General features: G+C 40.2%; 2 protein-coding genes across 3 annotated transcripts in view; one reads left to right on the top strand and one right to left on the bottom strand.

Annotated features, from left to right (window-relative positions):
• Positions 1–5,979: 5,979 nt before the first annotated feature.
• Positions 5,980–24,948, bottom strand: part of MCM9 (minichromosome maintenance 9 homologous recombination repair factor) — a 48,060-nt gene continuing 29,091 nt past the window's right edge. The window contains exons 7-12 of one of the 2 annotated variants that reach the window (XM_039731559.1): positions 20,368–20,542; positions 17,916–18,118; positions 16,652–16,855; positions 15,076–15,158; positions 10,219–10,364; positions 5,980–8,126 (exon numbers count right to left, since the gene is read on the bottom strand). In XM_039731559.1, coding sequence (XP_039587493.1) covers positions 6,620–8,126; positions 10,219–10,364; positions 15,076–15,158; positions 16,652–16,855; positions 17,916–18,118; positions 20,368–20,542 — 2,318 coding nt within the window. In that variant the 3' untranslated portion in view covers positions 5,980–6,619. The remainder of the gene's footprint in view (positions 8,127–10,218; positions 10,365–15,075; positions 15,159–16,651; positions 16,856–17,915; positions 18,119–20,367; positions 20,543–24,948) is intronic. The other variant, XR_005630135.1, reaches the window with a different exon arrangement.
• Positions 23,648–24,948, top strand: part of ASF1A (anti-silencing function 1A histone chaperone) — a 10,837-nt gene continuing 9,536 nt past the window's right edge. The window contains exon 1 of the mRNA XM_039731560.1: positions 23,648–24,103. Within this exon, the coding sequence (XP_039587494.1) occupies positions 23,995–24,103 (109 nt within the window). The 5' untranslated portion in view covers positions 23,648–23,994. The remainder of the gene's footprint in view (positions 24,104–24,948) is intronic.

Below are 24,948 nucleotides of genomic sequence, written 5' to 3'. Positions count from 1 at the left end.
AAATATCATATGTCTTAGTTTGGAAAAGAGTATTTAAGGTCAAAGTTTGTGTCTTCAGCATGGCTTACTGTTAAGTGCAATGGTTTCAGGTAACAAGGGCAGTGCTGACATGCAATACATTAAGAAAGAGTTTAGCATATCCTTTGATAAGTTGAGATTCTTACAATTATACTATGATTATTTCTTCCAACAAACAGTGGTACTCAGAGATCTTTTAAATTACATTTTTAGAATATCAGGAGAGTATTCCTACTCAAGGAAATGTGATATAATTTTGCTGTTGTGATTCTTGAGACCAGGAAAGAAGCAGTGCAGACAGCCACCGTTTTCAGTGATTGATGAGTATTTTTCTCAACAGTCGGCTCCAAGGATGTTTCCTCAATAAAAAAGAATTGAAATTTTGGAGCTCCCTCTGCTGGTTCTATGGCAACTTTCAGGCAATCATTTTTCCTTCTCTCCGATTGTTCATTACCATTTAAATAATTAACTTCAGGTATCATATTAAAAAAAGATAAAGTTACTACACAGCTTATTGTAGCATGTGTCTGTGGTAGCTGATGCTATATTGGAGAAAAATCTGACATTCCTCTAACAAAGAGATAAAAGGTTTATTTTTTATGTCTGGTTTCAGAACTTGCAAATGCATAGTCTACTGCATGCAAGTGTTTAGTGGGAGCATATATCCCTACTACCATCTTTCCACAGATTCCTAATATGTATGCATACATGTTATGTGATTGCTTTTATACATGTTAGAGTCTGCCTTACTAAGTACAAACAAGGTAAACCAGGAAGCCAGAACTCGTGAAAACACATGTGCACAAAACAGCACAAACCCTTCCTTTATACACCTCATTTAACTGTTACATGGTCGGAAATTACCCTTATTCTTATGCAAAAAACTGTTCTTACTGTCATGTATGTAAATAGCACTAAAGGGTTTCAGTTCAGTTTGCTGTTCTAAGACAGCTCACTGTGCCACACAACCCAATCACATGGGTATTTCATGTGCACCCATTTAAAAACCAGCCAAACAACAGAGAGAACCCAGACATCAGGAACAGGCCTTGTCCAAGGTATTGCCCAGGTTTCACTGTCTTCATTACCTTTAAAGAGAGCTCGGGGTCCTTATCTATAAAAGGCAAAATTTCATTACATCCAAGTATTTTATGAATGGTGCCTGAAAACCAAAGATTGTACAACTTTTCTTCTTGTTTTCTTGTAGCTAAAACACACTGGTTTCACAGTTAAGCTGCCATAAATTCCAACCAACCTGAGCTCTGCACATCAACTGTATCCTACAAAAGAAATGTTAACAGTGGAGGTATACAGCTCTCAATAAGGCTGATAAAATACTAATGGGACAGCAATAATGTAATTACAGGAATGGCTGATTAAATCAAGATAACACTTAAAAATAAGGTAATTTCAAATCTAATGACTATATTAGATTATATCATAATTTCAGTGACACTGAGAGGTGACTAGAGATGGAACGTTAACTTTCAACTTTTTAACAATTCCATTTACATTTCTTTAATTGCTAATATAGAAGAAAAAACCTTTCTATTTTCTCTGTGTTCATTAAGAGAGCATAGAATATTTTCAATTCCAGTTTTCTTCAAGAAAAGCATTCTTTCAAAAGATTAGAAAGGTACTTAGTTCTGAATATTGACAGCTGCATAATGGACCCATAAGTACATGCTGCTGAGCTGAATATTGTGAAGGTTATTAGAAAATTATCCCACTGTGGTCACTGGAAATATTCCTTCTGATTCTGGCAAAAACTGGAATAACTCACTAGTGACTAAAGTTTTCAATCTTCCCAACATTTTATGCTGTATTTAAAATAATTTTGAGATTCTTACAATTATTTGGGTCTTTGTTGTTTATTTAAACTAGGAAAAGATCTTTCAGTGATGCTGTTAATCACTAGCTATAGAGTATAGCAGAGATGTCAGACATAAATATTTAGAAACTAGAAGCCAGACACTGTAAAAAGTATTTTTATCAAAAAAGTTAATTTGCCACAGGGAAATTCCGGGGAAAGTTTAGGGAAATTTATTCTAACTCTGACTACAAAAGTTTCTGAGGTCAATCTGTGATCCAAAAGAACCTCTTAAAAATCATGGCTGTAAAGCACACAGATGTTTATATTCAAAGACATTTTCACATCTCCACATTGCCATGAAAGTGGGAATGGAGTAAAGCTGCTGTCCTGGTAGTGTTGAATGGGAATGAAGGTGGTGAAACAAGTAGAGCTGTGCTTCCAGACCACTGAGATGGACTAGAAGCAGAGCTGCAGGTGCAGCTGCTCAAGTTGCTGACTGCCTCTCTCCTGTTGAAGCCACAGAAGTGTTCCTTTTCTTCCTTGTGATGTTTTGTTCTACAGATGAACAGTGGGTTGTGGTGAGTAGGTGCCTTGATTGGAGAAAGAAAACCCTTCCAGAGAAAGACAAGTAACATTTCTGGAAAAATGTGGTGCACTCACCTAGGATCTGGCAATGAAGATAAGCAACATAAGGATGCTGTTGAACACAGAAGATGACTACATCAGAGAACTTGCAGCTCCCACTGTTCTTCACCCCTGCTTTCAGTTGCCAGGGAGAATGGAATAATGCTGACAGCAGTAACAGGATGATTTGGAACATGGTACCTGCTATTCAGAAGGTGCCAACACCTTGTGAGTGATCATGGTCATGCAGGTATTGCTTGTACAAGCTTTTCTGTTGGGGACTGTGATGACACATACTTTCCTTGACTTTTTACATGGGGTAACTCTCTCATGACTATTGAGTTCAAGTTAGGAAATGTTACTGATTGCAAAGTCACTGCTCCAAAGGACATCTCTTTGTAAACAGCACTGCAACAATACAGCATAATAACATCTGCATTTTTAAAAATTATGGCCTTGTTATGCATGTATTTTTGTGTATGTAGTTCTCCAGTAATACATACAGAAATATTACGTGCACAACTGTATTTGCACGAATTGGCTCAGAATGTCAAACGTGACAAAAAACACATTTTCACTCTTTTCTAAAATAGCTGTGCTCCTTATTAAGTAAAGGACAATGTTATTCCTTGGAACTATTAATATTCTTCTTTCTAACAGGAAGAAAAGTATTGATAAGCAAAGGCACACTAGATACCTAAGGGAGATGACATAATTATTATTTATTATTAATGAAGCTATTGCCTCATTCACATGAAATACAGAGCACTTAATACTCTATCTACCTCATCTTCCCATCAATAAATACATTCTCTCTAGAATGGGATATTATATATCCTCACTTGGGACATCTGTTCACATGGAATCTACTAATCAGAAGTTTCAGTTCAGTTTGACTTTGCCTTGTCTTTGGCTTTAGCTCACTTGGTTTTGCAATCCTGGTGCACATCATATTATGATATTTAACTCATTAACTAATGTATCCAACAAGAATCACAGCATTCAGACCACTTAAGAAAAACACGAACAACAAGCAAACTCAGCCATGTAGGGTTTTTTTCTGCTTGCCAGCTATTTAGAATGAAAAGCAGCATATGAAGGGGAATAAGACTGGCTGGGGGTCAGCACAAGAACATATTAACAGAGGAGCTCAGCCACACGGCACACACTCCCTTCTCAGTTCAACTTCTGCCAGATTTTTTGTGGCATGTTTAAAATTTTCATACTGCTGGAAAGAACTGAAGGCTGTTTTTGCAAGATGTTTACATGGCAAGTGATTCCTATTCTGGGTTGTTTTGCAAGCTTAAGAACTAGATATCTGCTCCAGAAGTCCCTTAAATAGGATGGGCAGTACCTCCCAGGGGAGCTTTGGGGGGAGCTGCACTGACATTGCATGACCAGGCGTATATATTCTCCTTCCATGACACAGCCTAATAAAATAATAGTGTATTCAATAATAATTGATTTGATGGACCATAGACTCAGAGAGGCAAGTGATAAAACAGATAATGGCTCAGTGTGTGGCCAGGAAGACAGGCTGGCAGGAAGTGACTCATCTGCCCCTTGACTGCACAAAGCACTCAAAAAGAAAATTCATCTGTAGGTTAGCCCAGCAGACTGTCAATGCCATAGTGCTTTAAATTCTCCAATCATTGGGCTATTGTAGCACTCAAAAAACATTAAAACTTGTGATTATTTGTGGGGGAAGTTGATTTATAACGGGAAAGGAAAGAAGTTAGCAACGTTCCCTGCCAAAGCACTGAGAGATGGGTTCTGTAGCAATGGCAACAGTGAGGGTGAGAGTAAATCAGCAGCAGGTATCATTTTCTTGTTACTGTGAGCTCCTCATTTATCTTGGAAGCTCCAAATTCATGCTATGAATCAGAAGCAGCACCACAACAGTAGTATTTCAAGTGGTCTGGTAAAGAACAATCTCAGCAGTATCTGCTTTTCCAAATGTATTCTTTGGTTACTTACCCCTCACACTTGGGTGAGTAGGACCTTTTTGCAGACAGTTTGGAAAGGCAACAGTACTTTTCCTCCAGCAGTATAGAAAAGATGGGCCTTTCTGCAAGCTCAGTGGAATGTCCCTGTGCCTCCTTTTCTTTGCTTCTAAATGGGAAATCTCAAAAACCTCTGCTCAGTAAAGAATCATTGTTCCATTTCATAAAGTAGTACACTGACTATTTCTAATCAGGGGAGTCTGAAAAGTTTCTTTTTTACTGGTATACTACCCAGCATATTATCCCACAAAAACTAATCACCAGTAAAACACTACCAAAAATAACAAATTCACTCTACCTAAATTCTACAGTCTATGTTTGGATTTAGATGCCTAAAACACAGATAGTGACCCAACCATGCTCTTTCCAGAAAGTCTGGAACGTCTCCAGGGCATTATCAAACTTGCGCTCAAACATATTATTTTGAGGGTTGGAAGCTTGGCTAGTAAAGACAGTAGCTATGTTCTAGTTTTGCACTGGCCAGCCAGTAACACCCATCGAACCCAAAAACTAGGAAGGAGGATTTCTGACTGTAAAAGAGACCACCATGCAGGCAGCTGATGCAAAAAAATTCAAGTAGGAAGACCATCACAAATGCTCATGGGCCCAGAATTCTTGACCCTTCTTTCAGTGCAGACACAGCACCCCGTAGGATACGTCTGATTTCCATGGGCAGTAGGCAATGGGTGCATGTCAGCCTCACCCTGGCATAGGTGTGAGGAGGAACATGATAGGGTGGCTCTGTGCTTTGGGAGGGAGGTGGATCAATTCCACTTGTTTTGGTAGATGGCACGTTTCCAGTGGAAGAACTACACAATCAGTCTGGATAGCAATGTTTCTGTCATTTTGCTGAACCCTGAACAGTAAGCCAACACCATCCTCAGTGTTCTCACAATTTCACTGTACCACTCTGGTGTACTTGGGCCTCACACTGCCTCAATTCTCTGAAATTCTGCAGTGTTTTAACTCACTTGGTTTCAAAGGAGCTACTTCTAAGCATATCAAGAGAGAATCAGATCTTTCTGCTAGCAAGTCTCCCAAGGGATTTACTGTGCAGTAAGCAACCACTCTATTCTCTGTTTACCTTGCAGGTTATAATAATAATACACTGTGGAGAATTCAAACACAGAAGAAACATACCAGGCAAGTCACTAGAAGAAAATTAAGGCTTACCTTTCTCTGTAAACATGTAATACATTAGTAGATTAACTTCCCATTAGACAAATGTAGGACCCAAGATGCAGCATGCTACAGAAGACAAACTACATGTCACATGCAGTAAAACTCTAATAATAATTAAAATATCCAAGTAAACATTATCTGACTCAGAACCCAGCTACACTAGGGAAGCTCTTCACTGTGCTGCTAGGTTTGAAGTGTAGTTTATCTGCCAGGGCTTAATGCCTGCATTAAAGTTACCCTGGTTACTGACAACTCCTATTCAATCACCTGAAATTCATTGGTCTCTGCAGTGGGGAACTGTGTGTTTATTACAGAGTCAGGTTTTGATAAAACAACCCAGAATACAGACACAGATATCTGAACCAGTGTATTTAAAACCAAACATAAAAAACAGAAACAAAAAGCTCTCAATCTGTGTTTTCAACATCAGCTGTGTGACAAATCAAAGACGAAGCAAAGTTGTCATGATATTCATAATACAGAAACATTTACCATAGCATGATGATAGATCACAATAGTAACTATGCTAAGACAAATTGCACATACAGATAAACAAAACATAATGACATAGCTTGAGTGCCATCATTTTTCTAAAGTGGCACCACTTGGAAGGACAAGCTGAATAATATGTAGTTCTGAGTGTCACATGAAATAAAGGATAAAGTCAATTAAGTGTGCTCTTCTGCAAGATCATTCACTCTGGACACACGAACATAGCTATACCAGTCTTTAGGGTTCATCAGTTCAATCAAAACAGTGAACTGAGATAAACAGTCTTGGGAAGAGTTTAGAAAACTAAAATCCAAATCAGGCCTGCAGCACTAGCAGTTCTTGCTTATGTAAAGTATATAGCCCTTAAACAAAGATGTTCACAGGTCCAGGATGATTCTATGAAATGTTTTGAAAACCATGGATACAAGTGATAGAAGGGTGAAAATTCAGAAGAACTGCACATTGAATAATTGGGAGGATAGAAATTTTACATGCTTGGATTTTTCCTAACCTCTTTATCCCAATCAAAATCTAATGTAGCATCATCCAGCTCTGCTATGGAGAAGAGAGATTTTTTTGTCACCATGCTGGCTGTACTAGAATTTCCAAATGCAAAACTCTTCCTTTTGCTAGGATTGCTCACATGCACCTGCAGCAATGGGCTGTGGCTTTCCTTGCTGGTGTCACTCTTAATGGCAGGTGAGGTTTCTGATTTTGCCTCAGGACGTGACACAAAGGAGAATGTGGACAGCTTAGCTAATATGCTGGAGTGCACCTTCCCTGTGCTTGAACCACCCAGTTTTTCCTCTGCCTCCCTTTTCTTCTCAGTGGGTGGAGGTGACACATGATCAAAACTGACATCAGAGCGTATTGCTGCACTTTCTCTGATCTCTTTCCCTAAGGCCCCACTCTTCTGCTCTTCTTCCCCTTTATTATCAATTGATCCTTTTTCCAAACTACATTTTCCTAAGTGAGTCACTGTCATCTTGCTTTTCTCAGGTGGGCAGCATTCTTCTGGAAGCTGCTTTCCCTGGAGCTGCTCTCCTGGCTTAAAAATAGTTTCACTTGGAAAATGAGAAAATTCTTCATTTGTCTTCTCTGGAGAATGACCAAGCTTTGTCCTTGGTCTGAAAGAAAATTTAGCTAGTTTAGCAGCTGGGAGACTTTCACTTTCTTGCTCATGGGAACTCACTACCTTTGTTTCCTTCACTACTTGATCTTTACTTCTTTTTCTTATGGAAACTGCTGTACTTTTTGCTGCTACTGATACGCTGTTCTCTTCTCCTAGCACAGAATCTGCATTACTTGAGAGATCTGGCAGACCAGAGGCAGGTAATTCTGAAGGAAGGGCCTTTGCCTCGGGGTCCTGTGTACTAGTAAAGAATCCATATGACTTCTCCCTGTGCAGCCTCTTCCAGCTTCTAGAAGCATGTTGTCTAATAACTGAATCCTGCACACTAGCACTTGGTGCTGGGTGTGCAATATTATCGTTTGAAGAACAGTTGTGTTCTTCAGTCCTTTTCCTCCTTAACTTGGAAACTTTGTCCTTTTGTTTCAGAGGAGCATGCAGATCCACAGCTGCTGGTGACTCTCTTATTCCATTTTGCTTCCTTGGTATTGAAGCCGAGCTTTCTTCAGAACCTGAAGTTTCTGAAGCCAAATTATTTGGAGATATTTTGGGCACATGAGACTTCCTCTGAGAATTTTCTTCCGCATCAATGCTGCTCTCTTCCATGCTGTCAAACCATGCCAGGCTGCTTGTATTTTTGTTATTACCATGTGCTGGGTTGCACAAGGGTTCTAGATGAATATTCTCTTCACAGCTGCCTTCAAGCAAAGGTGTCTGCGGCCCAGAGTTATCCCCTTCTTGATTTGAAGGTTCTGACTGAGACCTTTGCTTTGACTGACCAAATGCATCCTCATTTGAGCACCTTGTGGTAGGATTGGAATTTGTTTCTTCAGGCTGCTGCTGGTATGAATTTTCCATTTGCAATCTACACATTGGAAAAAAACACAATTGTAAATAAATTTTCTTCCTTTTTCTTTCTTCATTGCATTAGTGATACATAATATGCATGACTGGTGGAAAGCTACAAATAATGTAGGTCACAAAAGTATATTATTAAGTTTCACATACAGCTCTGAAAGCTGGTGTTGCAGTCTGTGACCTTTCAGCACCTTTGACAGTAAGTGGCAGAATTTAGTGTCCCCAATAGAAGGCAGGCAGATGGAAAGAGAAAGCAACCACCTAAACTGCATTTCCTTGGGAAACCAAACAGAAAAAATAAAAATGAAACAAACAGCTTTGCACTACTTACAATCATTGCTAGAACCCCTTATAGGTTTTACACATTCTGTAAGTCTACCTTCTAGAACAGGAACCTAATTAAATCTTATCCTGAGACAGGTAAAGTCTCACATGAGTTACTGGAATGGAAAACGTGGGTATTACTTGGAACAGTGGTTGTTTTTGGATTTCTCTCACAATCACTGTATACTCAACATGTCAAAAATGTGATAGAATGAAAGCATCTCAAATCACTTATAAATCTTAATTATCACTGTCTTTGGCTATTAGTATCATCAGGGCCCTCCAAAACTACAGAGGTGCTTGAGTGAGAGTTCTCTCCAATCTCAGAATAGCTGATGTTCTGTCTATTGTACCTAAACACATATTTTCCAAGGCAGACAGCAATCTGGTTTTTGCTAAACAGCTTCTCTGCTCTGGGAGAGATACAACACTATATAGACATGCATAGACATGTTTAGAATAATTACTGTAATTGTTTACTAACATGTATATTCTTAATTTTTTTAATGGAAGGTGGCAGAAATTATATGACTCATCAGGAAGGGATGAGATATATGATACATGCTTGTTTTATTGAAGTACAATTTAGGGGGAAAGCGTGGAACAAGTCTTGCAATACAGAATGGGTTGTTTTAAAGAGGACATGCATTTAGCATTCCCTAGGCTGCTTAAGAGAGGGAAGAAGGAATCAGCTTAATTTGCAGCAAAGGCCATTTGGTGGGATATTGGGAAAACCTTTATGGACATTGGGTGGAGCAATCATGGAAGAGGCTACAGAATGGCAACAGAAAATCCTCATCATTAGAAGGCTTCAGAGCAGATAATGTGAGCTCCTGCCAGGAAGGTCAAATGCAGCCTTGATCCTCTCTTTGTATTTGATCTCCCATCCCATCCTGCATTTCTGTGACCCCTATCAATTACCTCTGTTTTAAAACTAACTTTTGTCTGTCTGTTGAACATGTCTCACTTTCATCTGTAATGATGTTGACACATCATTACTATAAGTTACAAAATAAGTTTCAAAAATATTCAAAGGAAAAGTGAATTTTCCCAGTTTCCATTAATTTCAACAAAATTAACATTTTATCTTTCTTTAACAGTAAGAAAAAACAAGTTTCTTTAAAGCCTAATCTCATTTGAGGAAGAAAATGTGGGGAGTTTTTTTGGGGTTTTTTTTTGTAGTTTTATTTCCTTACAATTCTAGGGTTTTTCTCTCAGGTTAAAAGTTAAAAATTTTCATTAAAAGTTTCCTTTTAATAACAACAAATATGTTTCCCAAAGGTTATTGCAGTGAGCTGAAAACTAGAGATGCAACAGTGAAAATTCCAGCATGTAAAAAAGAAAAATCACCCAAAAGAACAGAACTTTGATTCAAGCTTACATTTTCTATTAACAGAAAGAGAAGGATCCTGACAAGCCCAATACAAAAGGTGGCTTAAAAAATCATGAAGCAGATCTGCTGTATTTTACCAAACAAGTAGCAAAAAGTTATATAAAATTATTTGCTCAGCTACAGAATCTAGTATTTTGACTCTAAGAAGCACTTTTGAAATTTATCTGAGTATAATATTAAGATATGAGTTGGGAGCTCATTAAAATATTTGTAAATTCCATAACCCAAAGGCAAAAGTGATCTTGTGATGATCTCTGAGTGCAACTTTAAAACAATCTCCCTGATTATCCATGTCCTCTAAAGAAAGAGTCCCTTGTAGATATTATTGTGAAACAAATTCTGTTTCCCTTCTGAATTAGTTTGTTACTTTGTGTATTACAACCTGTCAAGTCTTTGTAGCTCTTTGTGCAGAAGATCTTTCAGCTCCAGCCGCTCCAATATGATTTCACACTGTGTTCGGTATTGCTCCATTGGATTTTCTGGAAATGAAGTGTGTAAGGCATTGATGCCTCCAAGAAGTGCACCCCCCTATGGCACCAAGGAGATAAAAAAATAAAAATAGGAAACTACCTTAATTATTAAGCACCAAATTTAAACAACAGAGACATGTTATCTGAAATTCTCCCTTAGATATTTTAAAGCTTAAGGTAGCAAATATTTGCTAACTGTATCTACACAAATAATTCTATTAGATCTGCTCACATGGTCAAAGTTGCTCATAAACATAAAGCAATTACATGATCAAGCCTGCAGTTAACTCATACTTGTTTATTTTTATTAAAATATGGAATGGGATGTCCACGTAAAGCTTGAGAACATCATGACAGAAAATTAAAAGTAAGATTGAAGATTATTTTCCAAATATGTTGTAAAGATTGTGGTCATGTGAGGAATTTTTTTAACTGAAAAACTTCTCAAAGACTGCTAGAAGTTTTCATTAGCTTTGCCTAATTTCTTATAGGAAAAGACCTGGATATTAAGTCTTATCAACACAGGGTAAATCACTGGGCAGAAGTATTTCTGAACAGCATTTTAAGAATAACTTACTGCTTGTGAATAATTCCAGTGAATTGTAAGTGATTTTAATGTGGGACAATTTTTGCAGTACCTTGTAAAAATGAAGTTCGTTTTTATTGGGAACAGGGCATCTGCACAGTGATTTGTTCCACAACAAATAATCTAGAATCATCTGTAGTTAATTGTTCTTTGGAAAAAACCACCTCACACCACAAACCCTCTATTTTTCCACAGATTAGTTAACACTGACCATTCCTATCTAATGTAGAAAGCTCAGTACAACTAATGAACAAGATGTGTATCAAGTGCCATGGGCACAACAGCAAAAGTCAATGAAGTCTCTAGATCCAGAAATTGCTACCTATGGCATCACATGGATTACATGTCTTCAACTGTGGTAATTTCCAGTTCTTCCATTTTGCAATGTTAAAATATTACATTTAAAAATTACACTGAAAACCATCACTCTGTGGCTAATTAAAGCTCTCTAAAACTACAACGTGCTAAAATTAAGGCTGTCCATGCAACCTTTAATGCACCCCACTGAAGTTACCACTTGGGGGGCTTTTTCAGCCATCACTTCAGAAACATGATACATTTGTTCCACATAGAAGCACCAGTCTCTTGGCATGGAAAAGGCTCCAGCAGAAACCCTCTGCTGTATTTGCTTCAGGAAGGTTCATAGGGAATGAGGCAGGGACTCAGGCTCTCAGTTAGAACAACAAAAAGCACACAAGGAGGACCAGATTCCACCTCTGATGCTATGCTCCACTTCTTGTGATTCAGAAAGAGCCAGTCAAGAAAAGAAAGAAAATAAATCTCTAAGTGAGATCCTGATGCAGTATGTGCACAGAAGGAAATTGTGGACAACAGGAAATGTGCTCAAACACTCAAAATGCCATGACTCTGAAACTGGGACCCCAACCATCTCTTGGGGGTATGATCTAGTGGACAATTTCTTCTGGACTGCACATAATTCAGCTCCAGATCAGAGGAGTAAGTACCATCTCATCACTTTGCAAGGACTGTGTTAAGATGGGTGAATCGGTATTTCTGAAATATTCAAGGCCACTGGAGATGACTTCCGAAGAAAAATACGTTAAGAATTTGAGAATATTACCTTTACAACAGCAGATAATAAACAAAATTGAGCAAAATGCTGACAAAAGATAATTGCTTTCAGACTGAGTACTGTCAACATGTGACCTAAGGACCCAGAGGAAAAAAAAGAGGACTATGTGGTTGTATGTCCTGAGATACACAGCCATGGACTACAATAATGTCTTGCCCTCACTGACATTTCAGTCCTTTGCTTGGCCATCACAAGGAGCTTCTTTTAAATACTGTGTGTGCATGTGAAATTCTAAGTGAATTTAAGACATTTGTGAAGTTTAATTCATGTGCTGCTGCTCATGTCTCTGAGATATCTGTCCTTCTGAGATTCTGAGATATCATTTTGAGTAGAGGAAGGAAACCATATGACAAAACCACTGCAAATTGAGGGCAGAGGATCTTAAACAGAGAAAGTATTACAGGAAAAGTTAGTGGAAAGGAACGTGTAAAATGCCTGGGGATGGAAAGACAAATTATAAAAAGGAGTAAAAGGAGAGGGATTGGAAAGAGAATAAACCAAGGATGGAAACATGACCAAGAGAAGGAGGGAGACGATGCTAGCAAGAGAAAAGTATGCAAAGAAAAGATCAAGCCAGGGGTGGGGATTGTTGGAACATGCTCACAAAAACAAAGTAGGAAAGAGAAATATAAAGGTGAATTAGACAGCCAAACAAAACAAAAACTCCAATGAAGTTGGTTGATGATGAAAATGTGGTAGTCTTCCTTCCCGAGAGAGCTCACAAGAAATACCCAGTCAGAGAAGAACTGTGAACTTCAATTTTATACTGGCAAGAACATGACTTATTGTAGAAGTTGCAAAGACCGTGTCAAAGAGGGAGCTTACTGAGCTAAAAGGTGGCAGCCAGTCCTTCCAGAATGATACTGGCATTTCCTCATTTACAACTTCATTCTAGAGACTGACAATTAATCAGCAAACACAGGATATATCTGTACAAAATGTTGTGGGTTTTTGTTTTTTTTTTTCTAGAGAAGGAATCTGTTTCTGAAAATAAACTTTTGCATGCTACTTCTATCTTTTTTCAATAAAACAAATAAACCACTTACTTCAAAAATAAACTACTTGAGTGATTATTCATACTTATCAGGAGGAAAGTAAAATCTGACCTTAGATAGCAAATCTCAAATTTGCATGTTCCTAGCAAAAATGAACATGTTTGCCTACTTGTTCATAAAAAGCTAAGAGTGGAGCAAAGATGATAAGCATACCAAGTACCCCCAGGTAATCTTCTGCAGTCATAATTCAGGCAAATTTCTCACTGACTCTTATTAGACAAAAACTTGTTACACAATGTAGTGGGTTGACCCTGGCCAGGTGAACCTGCAGCCCTTGAGTGCACGACAGTATAAAAATGAAATGGTGACCCACAGTTAAAACAATTCTTTTACATTTACTTGTGCTGATCAGGTAGAGAGACACACAGGGGATACATTTATCATTATTATTATTATTATTATATGCATAGGTTTCACTTTTTGATCTGTTAGCAAAAAAAATTCAAAAATTTTTTTATTATTATTATTATTATTATTATTATTATTATTATTATTATTAGCATAGGTTTCACTTTTTGATGTTAGCAAAAAAAATTCAAAAATTAAAAAAATCAGTATTTCAGAGTTCTTATATTCAAAACCATATTAATTTGAAACCACTGTCCCATCAATTTTCCATCTAGTTAATTATAGGTTTAATTACAGCTAATGAAGACTAATGTGGTATCTTCTGCAGTTTCAACAGCTTCATATTTTAACTTTGATGCAGTGCTGTCATTGAAGTGCTGAGTTCTTCAAAATAGTGCAAGATGAAGTGTAGCAGACAGTGAAATAATTTTCCTACTTAATAAGGTCAGGCCCTGTAGTAATTTTGAGATAAATTCCATTTGCAACGTTGTGCAGTAGATTATCTGTGGCACAGACTGCAATTAGTCTCTCAACCCCCACTGAAAGGACAAGGGAGACCACAAGTGCCTACCTGCCTTATGTGACTTTGTGCATCTATCCTGAAGAGCTTGGCTTCCAAAATGGAGTGTATCTACTTTCACAAAGGTCTTTCAGGCCTATTGAACTAATAGGTGCTCTGTAAAACTGTTTCAATTTGAAAATATTCAAATCTACCTACACAGGAACATAGGAAATGCCATTTTGGATCAGACCAGTCAGCTGAGTGGCAGAGTACACCATCCATGACAGAGCCAAACCCAAACATTTCAGATGTGCGAAAAACCCCATGCATAAAACTTTGTATAATCTACTTATGGTGATTTTTTTCCTACTCCAAAGCCTGAAGATTTATTTATCTTAAAAATATTCTATCTGAAGTAATAGTGTCCATATAATTTTCCGTATTTCTATTAAAAAAACCCCTTCTTCAGATTCATGTTTCTTTTACTAATTCTAAATGTTCTGCTTTTACAACATCCTAATAATAATATTACAGTAAACTAAAATCTAACCCTTCACATTTTTTCAATGCCTTTTTGCATAGAAATATTACAAGTGATAATTGGAATGCATGATTTCTAGATCAACCAAAGTTTTGGAATTTTAAGGTTTCTAATAATAAAATTTGTCTTCTAAATATTCCGAGTTTTACTATTACTACCAACATAGTTTAAAATTATTTAATGACAAAATAAATTGTAGGTCTAGGAAACTGTTTAAACTTGCTCTAAATAATTATTTGGTTCTCTCATACCTAATTAAAGAGTGACTATACAACATCATGGAAGAAAAACCTCTCAGAGGCTATCCAACACAGTGATATACATACAATTTCTGCCTCAAAATGTCTTTAAAGTGTAGACTACCAAAGCCAACAGTATGCCAAAACTTTACTTAGACTGCATAGTGTATAAAAAAGGTAGCAGGCCTTTATCCTAATCCAGATTTTTCAGTATAATCTATTTTTAAGGATTTTAACAATCAAGATGGACTAGAAAAGATTTGTCAAAGTCTCTGATTGCCTACTTTGCATGAATCCATAGAATCTTTTCCAAAGAGAAGAAGGGAGCTGGCATGTGTCTACATTCAAAACTGAATCCCTTAAATGTGGTATTGCAGCAATGGCAATGTCTGCAAGAATCCTTACCTGCATAGAAGATTCCATCACTGACACTACAGTTACAGCATCTTCCAAAGTCACAGTATCCCTAAACATCAACCGGGCATGAGCTATCAAAAATAAATGGGTGCAAGTGTTACCAAAGTCAAAACCCAATTTTTTTTGTATTTTTACTAGAAGGAACAAGATATTTCTTCAGATCTCTTCAGCCCTCAAACATTCATGTATGGGCATAACTTAAAGATAAATACAATGATTTTGATTTTAATGTCAATTTCAACAGAAACTGGAAGGATTAGTTTTTCTAGTGAACAACAGGGTGTATTTTCAAATTGCAGTTACAGTGACAGAATAAAGATGCTTAAAATTCTGCAGTTAAAAAATGTAAAGTGCTGGATATCACATCAAATAGTGTGATATGAAATATCCTTATCTACATAGGCACATGTCATCACCACAGAGTAAAAAATAAGGTCTAATTTTCATCACAGGTCAAAAAAAAGTATTTCCTACCTGGTCTGTGTTAGAGATTTGGTATTATTTAAAATTCTTTTTTCTACAATAGCATTATTTTTTTCTTCACTCTCTTTCATCAGTCAGCAAAATAAAAGTGATTTTTGTAAATAGATATAATGCAAATAATTTACCACATGAAGCCTTTTTCCTAACTGGCCATGGAAGTACAGTCAGTTTCTATTCAGCAATAGAAAGACAGGTTAGTTAATCCCATCTAAACAATACTTTGAAAGAACAAAGTCCTACTAAAAGCACCAATCTCATAAACTGATAAGAAGGGAAGAAACACTGAATGGGAAAACTACATGTGAATCTTGAAAAGTTAGGAATGTCTTTCACTTAAATGGAGAAGGTCTTTCCCTCAAAATAGAGAACAAAACACAAACATCAAAATAGGAGGTGCTACACTGCCATTTATGCTTGCTATACAAAATAAAATACATTCTTTTAAATTCATCCTGAAAATATATGATATGACATTTTAGAAAATGAAATCATTTTATAAAATAAAATAAGCAAACTTCTGCTTCCTTTGAGTCCTTTCTTATAAATGAAATGTAACTTGAACTCAGAGTTGGAAATTTTTGAGTTGTATGGCAAAATATGGGCTTGACTACTAATACTTCAAGAAACAAAAAATATCTTATATTTTATGTGGTATTAATTTTAGGGTTATTAATACTTTAAAAATACCCTTATTTTGTTATATTAATTTCAGAGTAGAAGCAAATATTTGACTCAAATGGAGCCAAGTAAATCCTGAGATTGCCTCCTATAAAGAACCATAATTTCTGAGATTTTTCTCTTGAATGTGACTTTTTCCAGAGGTTTTAATATTTATTGAATACATGGGAATATCAAAATGAAAACTGGTTTTGATAGTCTAAATGTAACACCCTTTCTCACACTCAAAATCTCCAACCCCGAGGCTCTTTAGACGAGGAGGATAAAACAAGATCATACAAGAATCACCTATCCCTACCTCCACAGAAAAGCTGCTACTCTGCTTACCAGCTATAATTATACTGTTCTATTCCTTTCATAAAGGTCAATTGTTAGCCTAAAAATAAAAATGCCAAGGCCTTACCTTCTGCAAGGCGTATCAGGCTCTCCAGCAGGCGGATGGTGGTGCGGGCAGCGTTCCTGCAGTCACTCTGACGCTGCATCTGATAGTAGCGAACAAGGATCAGGTTGCTCTCATCAGACAATTTTGGCTGGATGCTTTTTATAAGGCAGAAGTAGGTCTTCATCCTTTCCATGCTCCAGAGCTTTTCTGATTTGCTTGGGCAGCCTGTGTTACAACACCCTTGTGAGTAATTCTATAACAACAGACATCAAGCTTCTTCCTAAGAACGCCTGCTAAACAGACAGTTGACTATGAAAGACACATTACTGTACTTTTGGGGCACACTGGCTGTCTGTACACTAGCCCTCAAGGCCTTGGTTAAATTCCAGTGCAGAATTTTACACACCATCTGATCCACTATCAAAATCCACAGTAAAGCCTCCAGTAATTTCTAGAGAACTGCTGTTAGCCTCACTGTCCACCAGATGGTACAGGCAGTGCCAAGTGCTCAGGAACTCCTTAAAATGAAAGATGCTACACAAGTGTATGCAACTCCTCTGGCTGTTTTACCTAATCTGTTGGAGCCAAGAGCTACGTGCCATATTCTGAACATTTTTTTGTAGGGAAATATTTTGGAAAGGAAGCTAGCTGAAGAAGCTCCCTCTAACCACTTGTTCCGTAAAGGGGATCAAAGCCATGTTCCATGATGTGGATGGGAAAGGGGCTGGTCAAAACCAAATCACACTGCCTTCCCTCGTTCCAGAGCACAAAATTCCACATGGGGAATGCTATTGCTCATTCTTTGAGTCCTGTAGCACATGTGTCTCTGATCTGTTCTGTCTGAATTAAGTTTCTAATTAACAGCAAGTACAATAGCAAGGCATGTAGGATCTGCAGATCAAACACTGTAAAGGTGTGAGATGGAAACAATCACTTACTGAGCAGCCTGGGCTGAAATCTCTTATAAATGATCCCAGAGTAAAAGTAGAGGGTTCTCAGCTCACCCCTCTTAATTAATTAGTGGTCTACTTGAAGAACAACCATACAGCAGAAAACCACCCTGACAAAAATGTAAACTGATTCATTTGAAAGATTCAATAATAGCAAGCTAAAAAATGGATGAAAATAAAAAAACAAAAACACAAACTAAAAAAACCTCCAAATAAACAAGCAACAAAACCAGAAATCAAGCAACAAAACCAGAAATCAACCAACAAAAAAACCTCCACCCCCAAAAAACTCCAACCCAACAAAACACCTTGTGATTTAAAAAGACTCCTCTTACCTTTATTTTGCAAGATGAAGGATGAAATTATGTGGTCCCATTCCTCATTCTTTGTATCTAACAATACCAAAACCAGGTCAAATCTGCTCAGCAGGGGACTGCCAAGAGCTATGTTGACAGAGACAGACTCATTGGGGTCATAATGGCCTTTAGGGTTTGTTGCTGCCAGGATAGTTGTCCTCGTGCTAAGCTTGCACACCAAGCTAGAGAAAGGTATGGTGAACATTACAGTTGAATTAAATTGGATAGGGAAAAGGATTCCAAAGTGTTTAAAGTGGTTTTATCCTATAAAGAGCACATCTTATCTTGAAAAACCATAAGAGCTAAATAATGTACACAATTATTGTATTAATATTTATTATATGTACAGCATTTTTCAGTCAGAGAATAGCAACCAGACAGACAGTGATCTGGATACCAAAAGGCACCAACCAACATTGCCAAAAAATAATCTCTGTAGACAGCTAAAATCCTTAAATAGTGAAAACCAAAACTACTTTTCAGAAATAAATATTACATTGAAGGATTGTACAATATACAAACACTTTTGAATGTTGGAAAGCCACACTTTTGCTTAATTCATATTTTAAGAGAGCAAAAAAAATGTCACATGAATGCATGTTTTATTCCTGTGTATAAACAAGAATATGAACCCAATTTAGCAGTGATGGCAGCCATACCAACTGAAACAGCCATTTTCCACTCTTAACCATGATGTCCTAGCATGTGCTTGTAGATGTGGGGAGAGATTATTTTTACTCTAGTAGTCCAAATGCACTCCTTTTGGGTAAGGCAGCAGCAGAAGCCTTCTAACTTTGGTTTGTCACTGAGCTATTTCTAGTCAGCTCCTGAGTAACTGCTGCCTCACGTCCAAAGTTCTTCTGTAACTGAGAGAAAGGACCACAGATCTTCCACTAGCTTATACCCAGCAGGAAAAAAAAAACCACCTTATTCTCCCCTGCACCAAAATAAGACCTAAATTAACAAGGTGCTTAACCTATGTGCACTAAGTTACTATTCAAAAAATCCTCATTATATGTAATCCTTAAAAGTGAGCAACTGGGGATCTATGTGCAAGTTAGCAAACTGTGTTTGAGTCTATCAAATCCAAACAACTGCAACAAGGAACTCAGCTGAAATATGTCCCTGTCTTACTAAGGAGACAGGACCATATTGATCCCAAGTATTTGTGCCCAGCTGGCAAAGGCTGGTAATTACCCAGGTGAGGGCAACATGACCCTGAGATTAGCTCAGTTGTAAGAGCATGGTGCTAAAAACACCAAAGTTTGTGGGTTTAATCCCCACACAGGCCATTCACTTAAGAATTGGATTTGATGATTCTTGTGGGTTCCTTTCAACTCAGAATATTCTGTGACTATTTGTCAGCTGTCTGATGAGGAGGATGGAGATGCTCAGAATAAGGGAAGGATATGATCACTTAGAGGAGCCAAGATGCAACTGGAGCAAGAGCTGAGTAACAGGTGACAAGAAGGAATGTGGAAAGGGTGATGCCTTTTGAGTAGCAAGGATTTCAGAAAAACCAGCCAGGAAATAATTTGGGCCTGAATAAGAGCTGCATATGACTGACAAATTGAAATATGAGCTCAAAGATCCAAGTGGTGGGCAGGGGTAGTGGGGGGATAGCAGATTTGAACACACACTACTTTGAAAAAAGAAAGGGAGGAATTTAAAGTAAGCAGGAGTTTATATTTATGCCACACCCAACATATTAAATTCAGCAGCCTGCAAATCTCTTGGAAAATACAGCAGCCTCGAAATCTCCTGATGTGCTTTGGTTACCAAGCAATATTACTGGATTTTACAGGACAGGAGGTCATAGCCTCAAGCTGTGCCAGGAGAGGCTCAGGTTGGACATCAGGAAGAATTTCTTCACTAAAAAAGTGGCTGCCCAGGGAGGTGGTGGAGTCACCATCCATGAAGGTGTTCAAGAATTGACCGGGCATGGCACTTGGTGCCATGGTCTAGTTGACAGGGTGGTGATCATTCATAGGCTGGATTTGATGATCTTTGAGGTCTTTTCCAAACTTAATGACTCTGTGATTTTGTGGTTTTGGAAAAATGAAGCACCACTCTCTGAGCTGCAACAAAAAAAATCACAAAACTTCTAATTTCACATAGGATTATTACAACCACTTGCAGCAAAGGGCAAGAAAAAGGATGCCAAGTCTTTGTAGAAAAGTGCCCTGGCCTCTAGCAGTAGATTAAAAACCCAGCAGTGAAGAGGGTATGTATTTATTCTGATTGCTTGCAGCCTCTGGTCCAGTGCATTGTCCTTTGAAATGCTGACTTGTATAGTTTAGGAATATTGTTGACAACAAAGCTATTGCATACAATGAAGAAAACAGATATATTTAATCAGCATCCCTTCAACATGGAAGTACAAGAGAAAAATCTCATGTTGTTTTCTCACATGTGCTAACATGCCACTTACCCTGCCTTTGCAACACTGATGGTTTGTTGCTCCATTGCCTCGTGGATACTGGTTCTGTCATGTTCCTTGATACTATTGAACTCATCAATGCAACAGAGGCCTCCATCTGCAAGCACCAGTGCTCCAGCTTCCAAATTCCACTCCCCAAATTCCTTCACAGCAGTCACTGTCAAACCTGAAGAATCAAATACTTCAGTCAGTCTCTTCCTTAAAATGTAGGAGTAAACTTGAGTGAAAGAAAAGGACCCAGCACAGTGGCTTGAATCATGGACAGAGGGCAAACCAGCAGGAAAGCTCCATTATGTACTTCTACCACGTAACTTAACTCACTTCACAGCTACCAGCAAGCAATCCCACTAGTGCTGAGTGGCTTGAATCATGGACAGAGGGCAAACCAGCAGGAAAGCTCCATGATGTACTTCTACCACGTAACTTACTTCACAGCTATCAGCAAGCAATCCCACTAGTGCTCAGGTAGGATGGCCTGGAGCTGTGGAGCAGATTCTGTTAAGCTTCCCGTGCTCAGATTGTGACTTGTTTTAAAACTTTATTAAATAACAAAAGGGATTAGGGTATTAAGACTAGATCTGGCAGATCATCCTGAAAACCGGGGCAAAGGCAAAATTATGAACAGACCTATTCAGGTCTTCCTTCACATCAATTACTAAAATGGACAGAAATTTTGGAGCTGCAAATCAAAGTTTGAGGAAAAAAAGAAAAATTTTCAATTGTCATTTAGCTCATGGCCCCAGAAAGTCAAATTCTTCCCTTAAACAAAGGAAATTAAATTTCTTTACGAGTTTTTGGTTTTCTCTAAGCATTAAGCAAAAATGAAAATCCAAAGATGACCAAGGATGAAATAAAAGGAAGAAATTTAAAAAAAAAAAAAAGTTTAAAAGTTTTTCAGTAAATCTACACATACATGATACAACACTGGGTGGATAGCCAGGCAAAACTCCTGCATAAAGGTGGAAACGGCCACTCATTAACAAGTATGTGCAGCTCCCTCCAATCCTTCTATTCCCTATTTCCCTGCTTCTTTATTTTTAGCCCTTCTTTTCCATTCCAGTGTTCAGCTCAAAATATCCTAGTAGTTTACAAGCTGCAACCAGCCTGAAATCTCCTGGAATTCTATGGCAAAGCCTGCACAGGAATCCCCCCTGCCTCACCATTTGGCTGAAGGCTGCAAAGACCTTCTCATCACTGTGCAGCCCACCACAGTACCTATTTGTTAGCAAATGACCAGCAAAAAGTTTTTGGAACTAAATGCTTCCTGATAACATAGTATGTACTTCAACTTGTAGTAAGGAATCCGCGCCACCATGTCCAATCTTTCTTGGTTTTCCTGGACTGTGTGCCGAGCACCGTGGGCAATCAATCACACAGCAGAATTACAGAAACACAGAGTACTAGGCAGTACAAGAGCCTGGCCATGCATTTATTTCTGAATATTCTGTGGTGGGGGTACACAACTTGCCCCCCCGGAGCCATGGGCGATTTCTGCTCTCCTCCCCGGAGCCGTGAGGGCCGTCACTGGCAGTGCAGTGTCACTCTGCTCCGCGCTGTCCCCTGTGCATGGCAGCCATGAGATGGCCTCTGCTGCAGGCTCCTGCCGCCATACAAGATGGCCTCCCCTGCTGCACACAGGGCCCTCTCACCAGCAATGCTGCTGCACAGGCAAAATGTCCTGTCTCGTAGTGCGTCAGGGCACCTAAGCATTCTACAAATAGAGGAAGGGGATGGCTTCCTGACAGCAGGGCAGTGTGACAGGCACGCTTGGTTCCCGGCACAGCCCCTCTCGGGTGGCCCCTCCAGCAGCAGCCCTCAGGGCGGTGCAGACAGCCCGTCCCAGCCGGGGCACCCAGCGCCCACCAGCAAAGCCGGCTGTGCTGCGGGGCTCCCCAGCAAGAAGGTGCTGTATCCCAGCACAGATATCCCCTGCCAGTGGCCAAGAGGTCATTCCCATGGGCTGCAGGCTTGGGCTCACGGCCTGGCACCACTGCCCAGCCCCAGTGCCCTGAGCTGGGGGGGGCTCCTGGCACCCGGACCCCACCAGCACCCAGCACAATCAGCGCAGAAACAGGAAGATACAAACCCACCAAACAAAGCATAAAAAACCCCAAAGGGCTGAAATGCCCCAAACTGAAAGTGCCCCTCCGCACCTGGTGGAGACCCGCAGGCAAGGTGGTTTACCCTGTGAATCACTGCTTTCATTCTTCTTAGGGGATGCTGAAAGCTTAATGCACCTTCCTACTTGATTAGACTCGTTTTGTGCATTCTGACAGCAAAAGTACTTGTTTTGGGAGGTGCTGGGAACAATTTCATTCTGAGTGCTGGCCTGAGAGTAGTTTTCACTCTTCCCAAGCAGCCAGCTTTGCAGTTCCTGTTTATAAAATACTGCACAATCTTAGCATATAAAAAAACCACTTAAGATTCTTTTAAACACTTCTGAATCTTCCCTTTTATACATAAGGTTAAATAAAACTTTAAAATGAGGTCTAGTTGCAAGCAGTTTTTTGTCTTGTTGAGATACAGTGCTTCTTTAGCATTTTGTCTAAATTGAATGGACAAAAGATTGTGTTTTGTCCCTGTTCTACCCACGTTTCTAATTTAGTTATGGTATTTTGCCCTACTATTCTTCCAGCCTCAGCTTTCAGCTTAGGGCACTTTCCAAGCTGGATGTGGTTTTACATTGTTTATAACTTGCAGAGGATGAACATTTTCAAAGGAAATTAATTTCTTCTTCAGCTCATAGGGTTGACAATTTTAAATACAATACACTGACAAAAGATGTATCTTCTATATATGAATCTAAACCTTATCAATTATAATAAAAGTTATTGTGGTAAGCAGGATAAACACAGTCCCATAAGCTATATGCCAGCAATTGATATGAAGTCGCATCTTAGGATTTAATTTTTTCCTTTTAAATAAAATCATTGCAAGGCAACAACTTTCCAACTAAGGCAGAGTCCCTCTTGATCATGGAGAGCTGACTGGTTGCGTGATAAGATCTTTCCTCCTGATTTTTCCCCTTGCCTGGATTTTAATGCACACAGAAGAAAGGGAAAAAAAAATACGAAAAAAACCCCAAAAAATAAGAAGAAAAGAGATAAGCTCTCATTCCTTTTCCTGGAAATCGGAGAAGCAGATGTTCCGCGCCTCCCTCAAGCCCGCCCTGGCCCCGCCCCCTTCCCTGGCCCCGCCCCCGGCCCGTTGGCGGTTGCTGGCGGCCGTTGCCGGCGCGCGCCGGGCGGGGGCGCTGCGGCCGGGGCGGGCGCGCGCGGAGGCCGCTCTGGCCGGCGCTCGGTGCCCGCCGTGCCCGCGGAGGGAGGGCCCTCGCCCGGCGAGTGGCCAATCCGGGCGGGCGCTGGCGGCGAGCAGGGGCAGAATGGGCTGTAGTTGAGCGAAATAGGGAAAGCGGCGAACAGTGTGGAGCGTTCCCGGTGTAAATAAAAGGGGGGGGCGAAGAAGAAAAAAAAAAAAAAAAAGTTTGTGGAAGTCGCCGCCCTGCAGCCTCGCTCGGGCAGCGGCGCGGGGGCTTGTGCGGTGCGGGAGCCCGGCACGGAGGACTTTAGTGCGCGGCGTTAACACGCTCTGCCTATTGTTTGTGTTTTTTTCCAAAATATGGCAAAGGTTCAGGTGAACAATGTAGTGGTGTTGGATAATCCTTCTCCTTTCTACAATCCTTTCCAGTTCGAAATCACATTCGAGTGCATAGAGGACCTGTCTGAAGGTGAGTAGAATTTTTCTCCCCGATACGGATTTTGCAACCCCGGGCTCTGAGCTCGGGGCATTTAAGGCTTAAACTTTGCACAGGCCTGCGCCTACAATTTAACAGTCTCTCCACCTCGGCCGCATCGCCGAGGTGGATGTGCCGGCCGGGCGAGGGGATGTGCCGCTCCCGCCGAGCCCGGCGCCGGGGAAAGTTGGCGGTGTCCGCCCGCTCTGGGCGCCGAGCCGGGCCCGCCGCCTCTCCCCGCCATCGGCGAGGCGGCGAGCTGCCTCAAGTTGCGAGGAACTTGTTAGAGTGGAGGTAGCCATGTTGCCAGCTTTGTGTGTGCGTGGGGGGAGCGAGCGGGAGACAGGAGGGTTGAACCGGGCTCGGCGGCCGCGCATCCCCGCGGGCACACGGGATGCTGCGTGTTTAGCCCCGGCGGTACTCGGAGCGCGGAAAACGCTCCGCGGGGATGCGTTTCAATGGCCTCGTGCTCCATTTTAATACTAAAAAAAAAAAAAAAAAAAAAAAAATAAATCACGGTGGGAGGCAGGGGCGGGCTGACTTGCTGGCCCAGCATGCCGGCAGCAGGCAGCCGCGGAAGGTGCGCGGGGTCGGGGTCACGGCTCGGAGGGGAGCGCTGGCTGCGGGAGCCCCCTCCGGGGGGGAGGGGGCCGCCCGCCTGCCACTATTTTTGGAAGTCACTCGAAAGTTACCGGCAGCCGCCAGCGGGTGGGGATGGCCCCGGCCTTGCCGCCCCACGGGGACCCCCGTCCTGAGCCGGGGCTGCCGCCGCGCTCCCGCCTTTCGCCCGAGTCGGGCGGGCCGCGAGCCGCCCTCGCCCCGGCCGCGCTCCGCAGCGC

This window comes from Passer montanus, unplaced genomic scaffold, assembly GCF_014805655.1.
Source record: "Passer montanus isolate IOZ18808 unplaced genomic scaffold, ASM1480565v1 scaffold79, whole genome shotgun sequence".
NCBI classification, from domain to species: domain Eukaryota; kingdom Metazoa; phylum Chordata; class Aves; order Passeriformes; family Passeridae; genus Passer; species Passer montanus.
The sequence above is the reverse complement of the archived record's forward strand: the minus strand, read 5'-3'. Positions and strand labels throughout refer to the sequence as shown.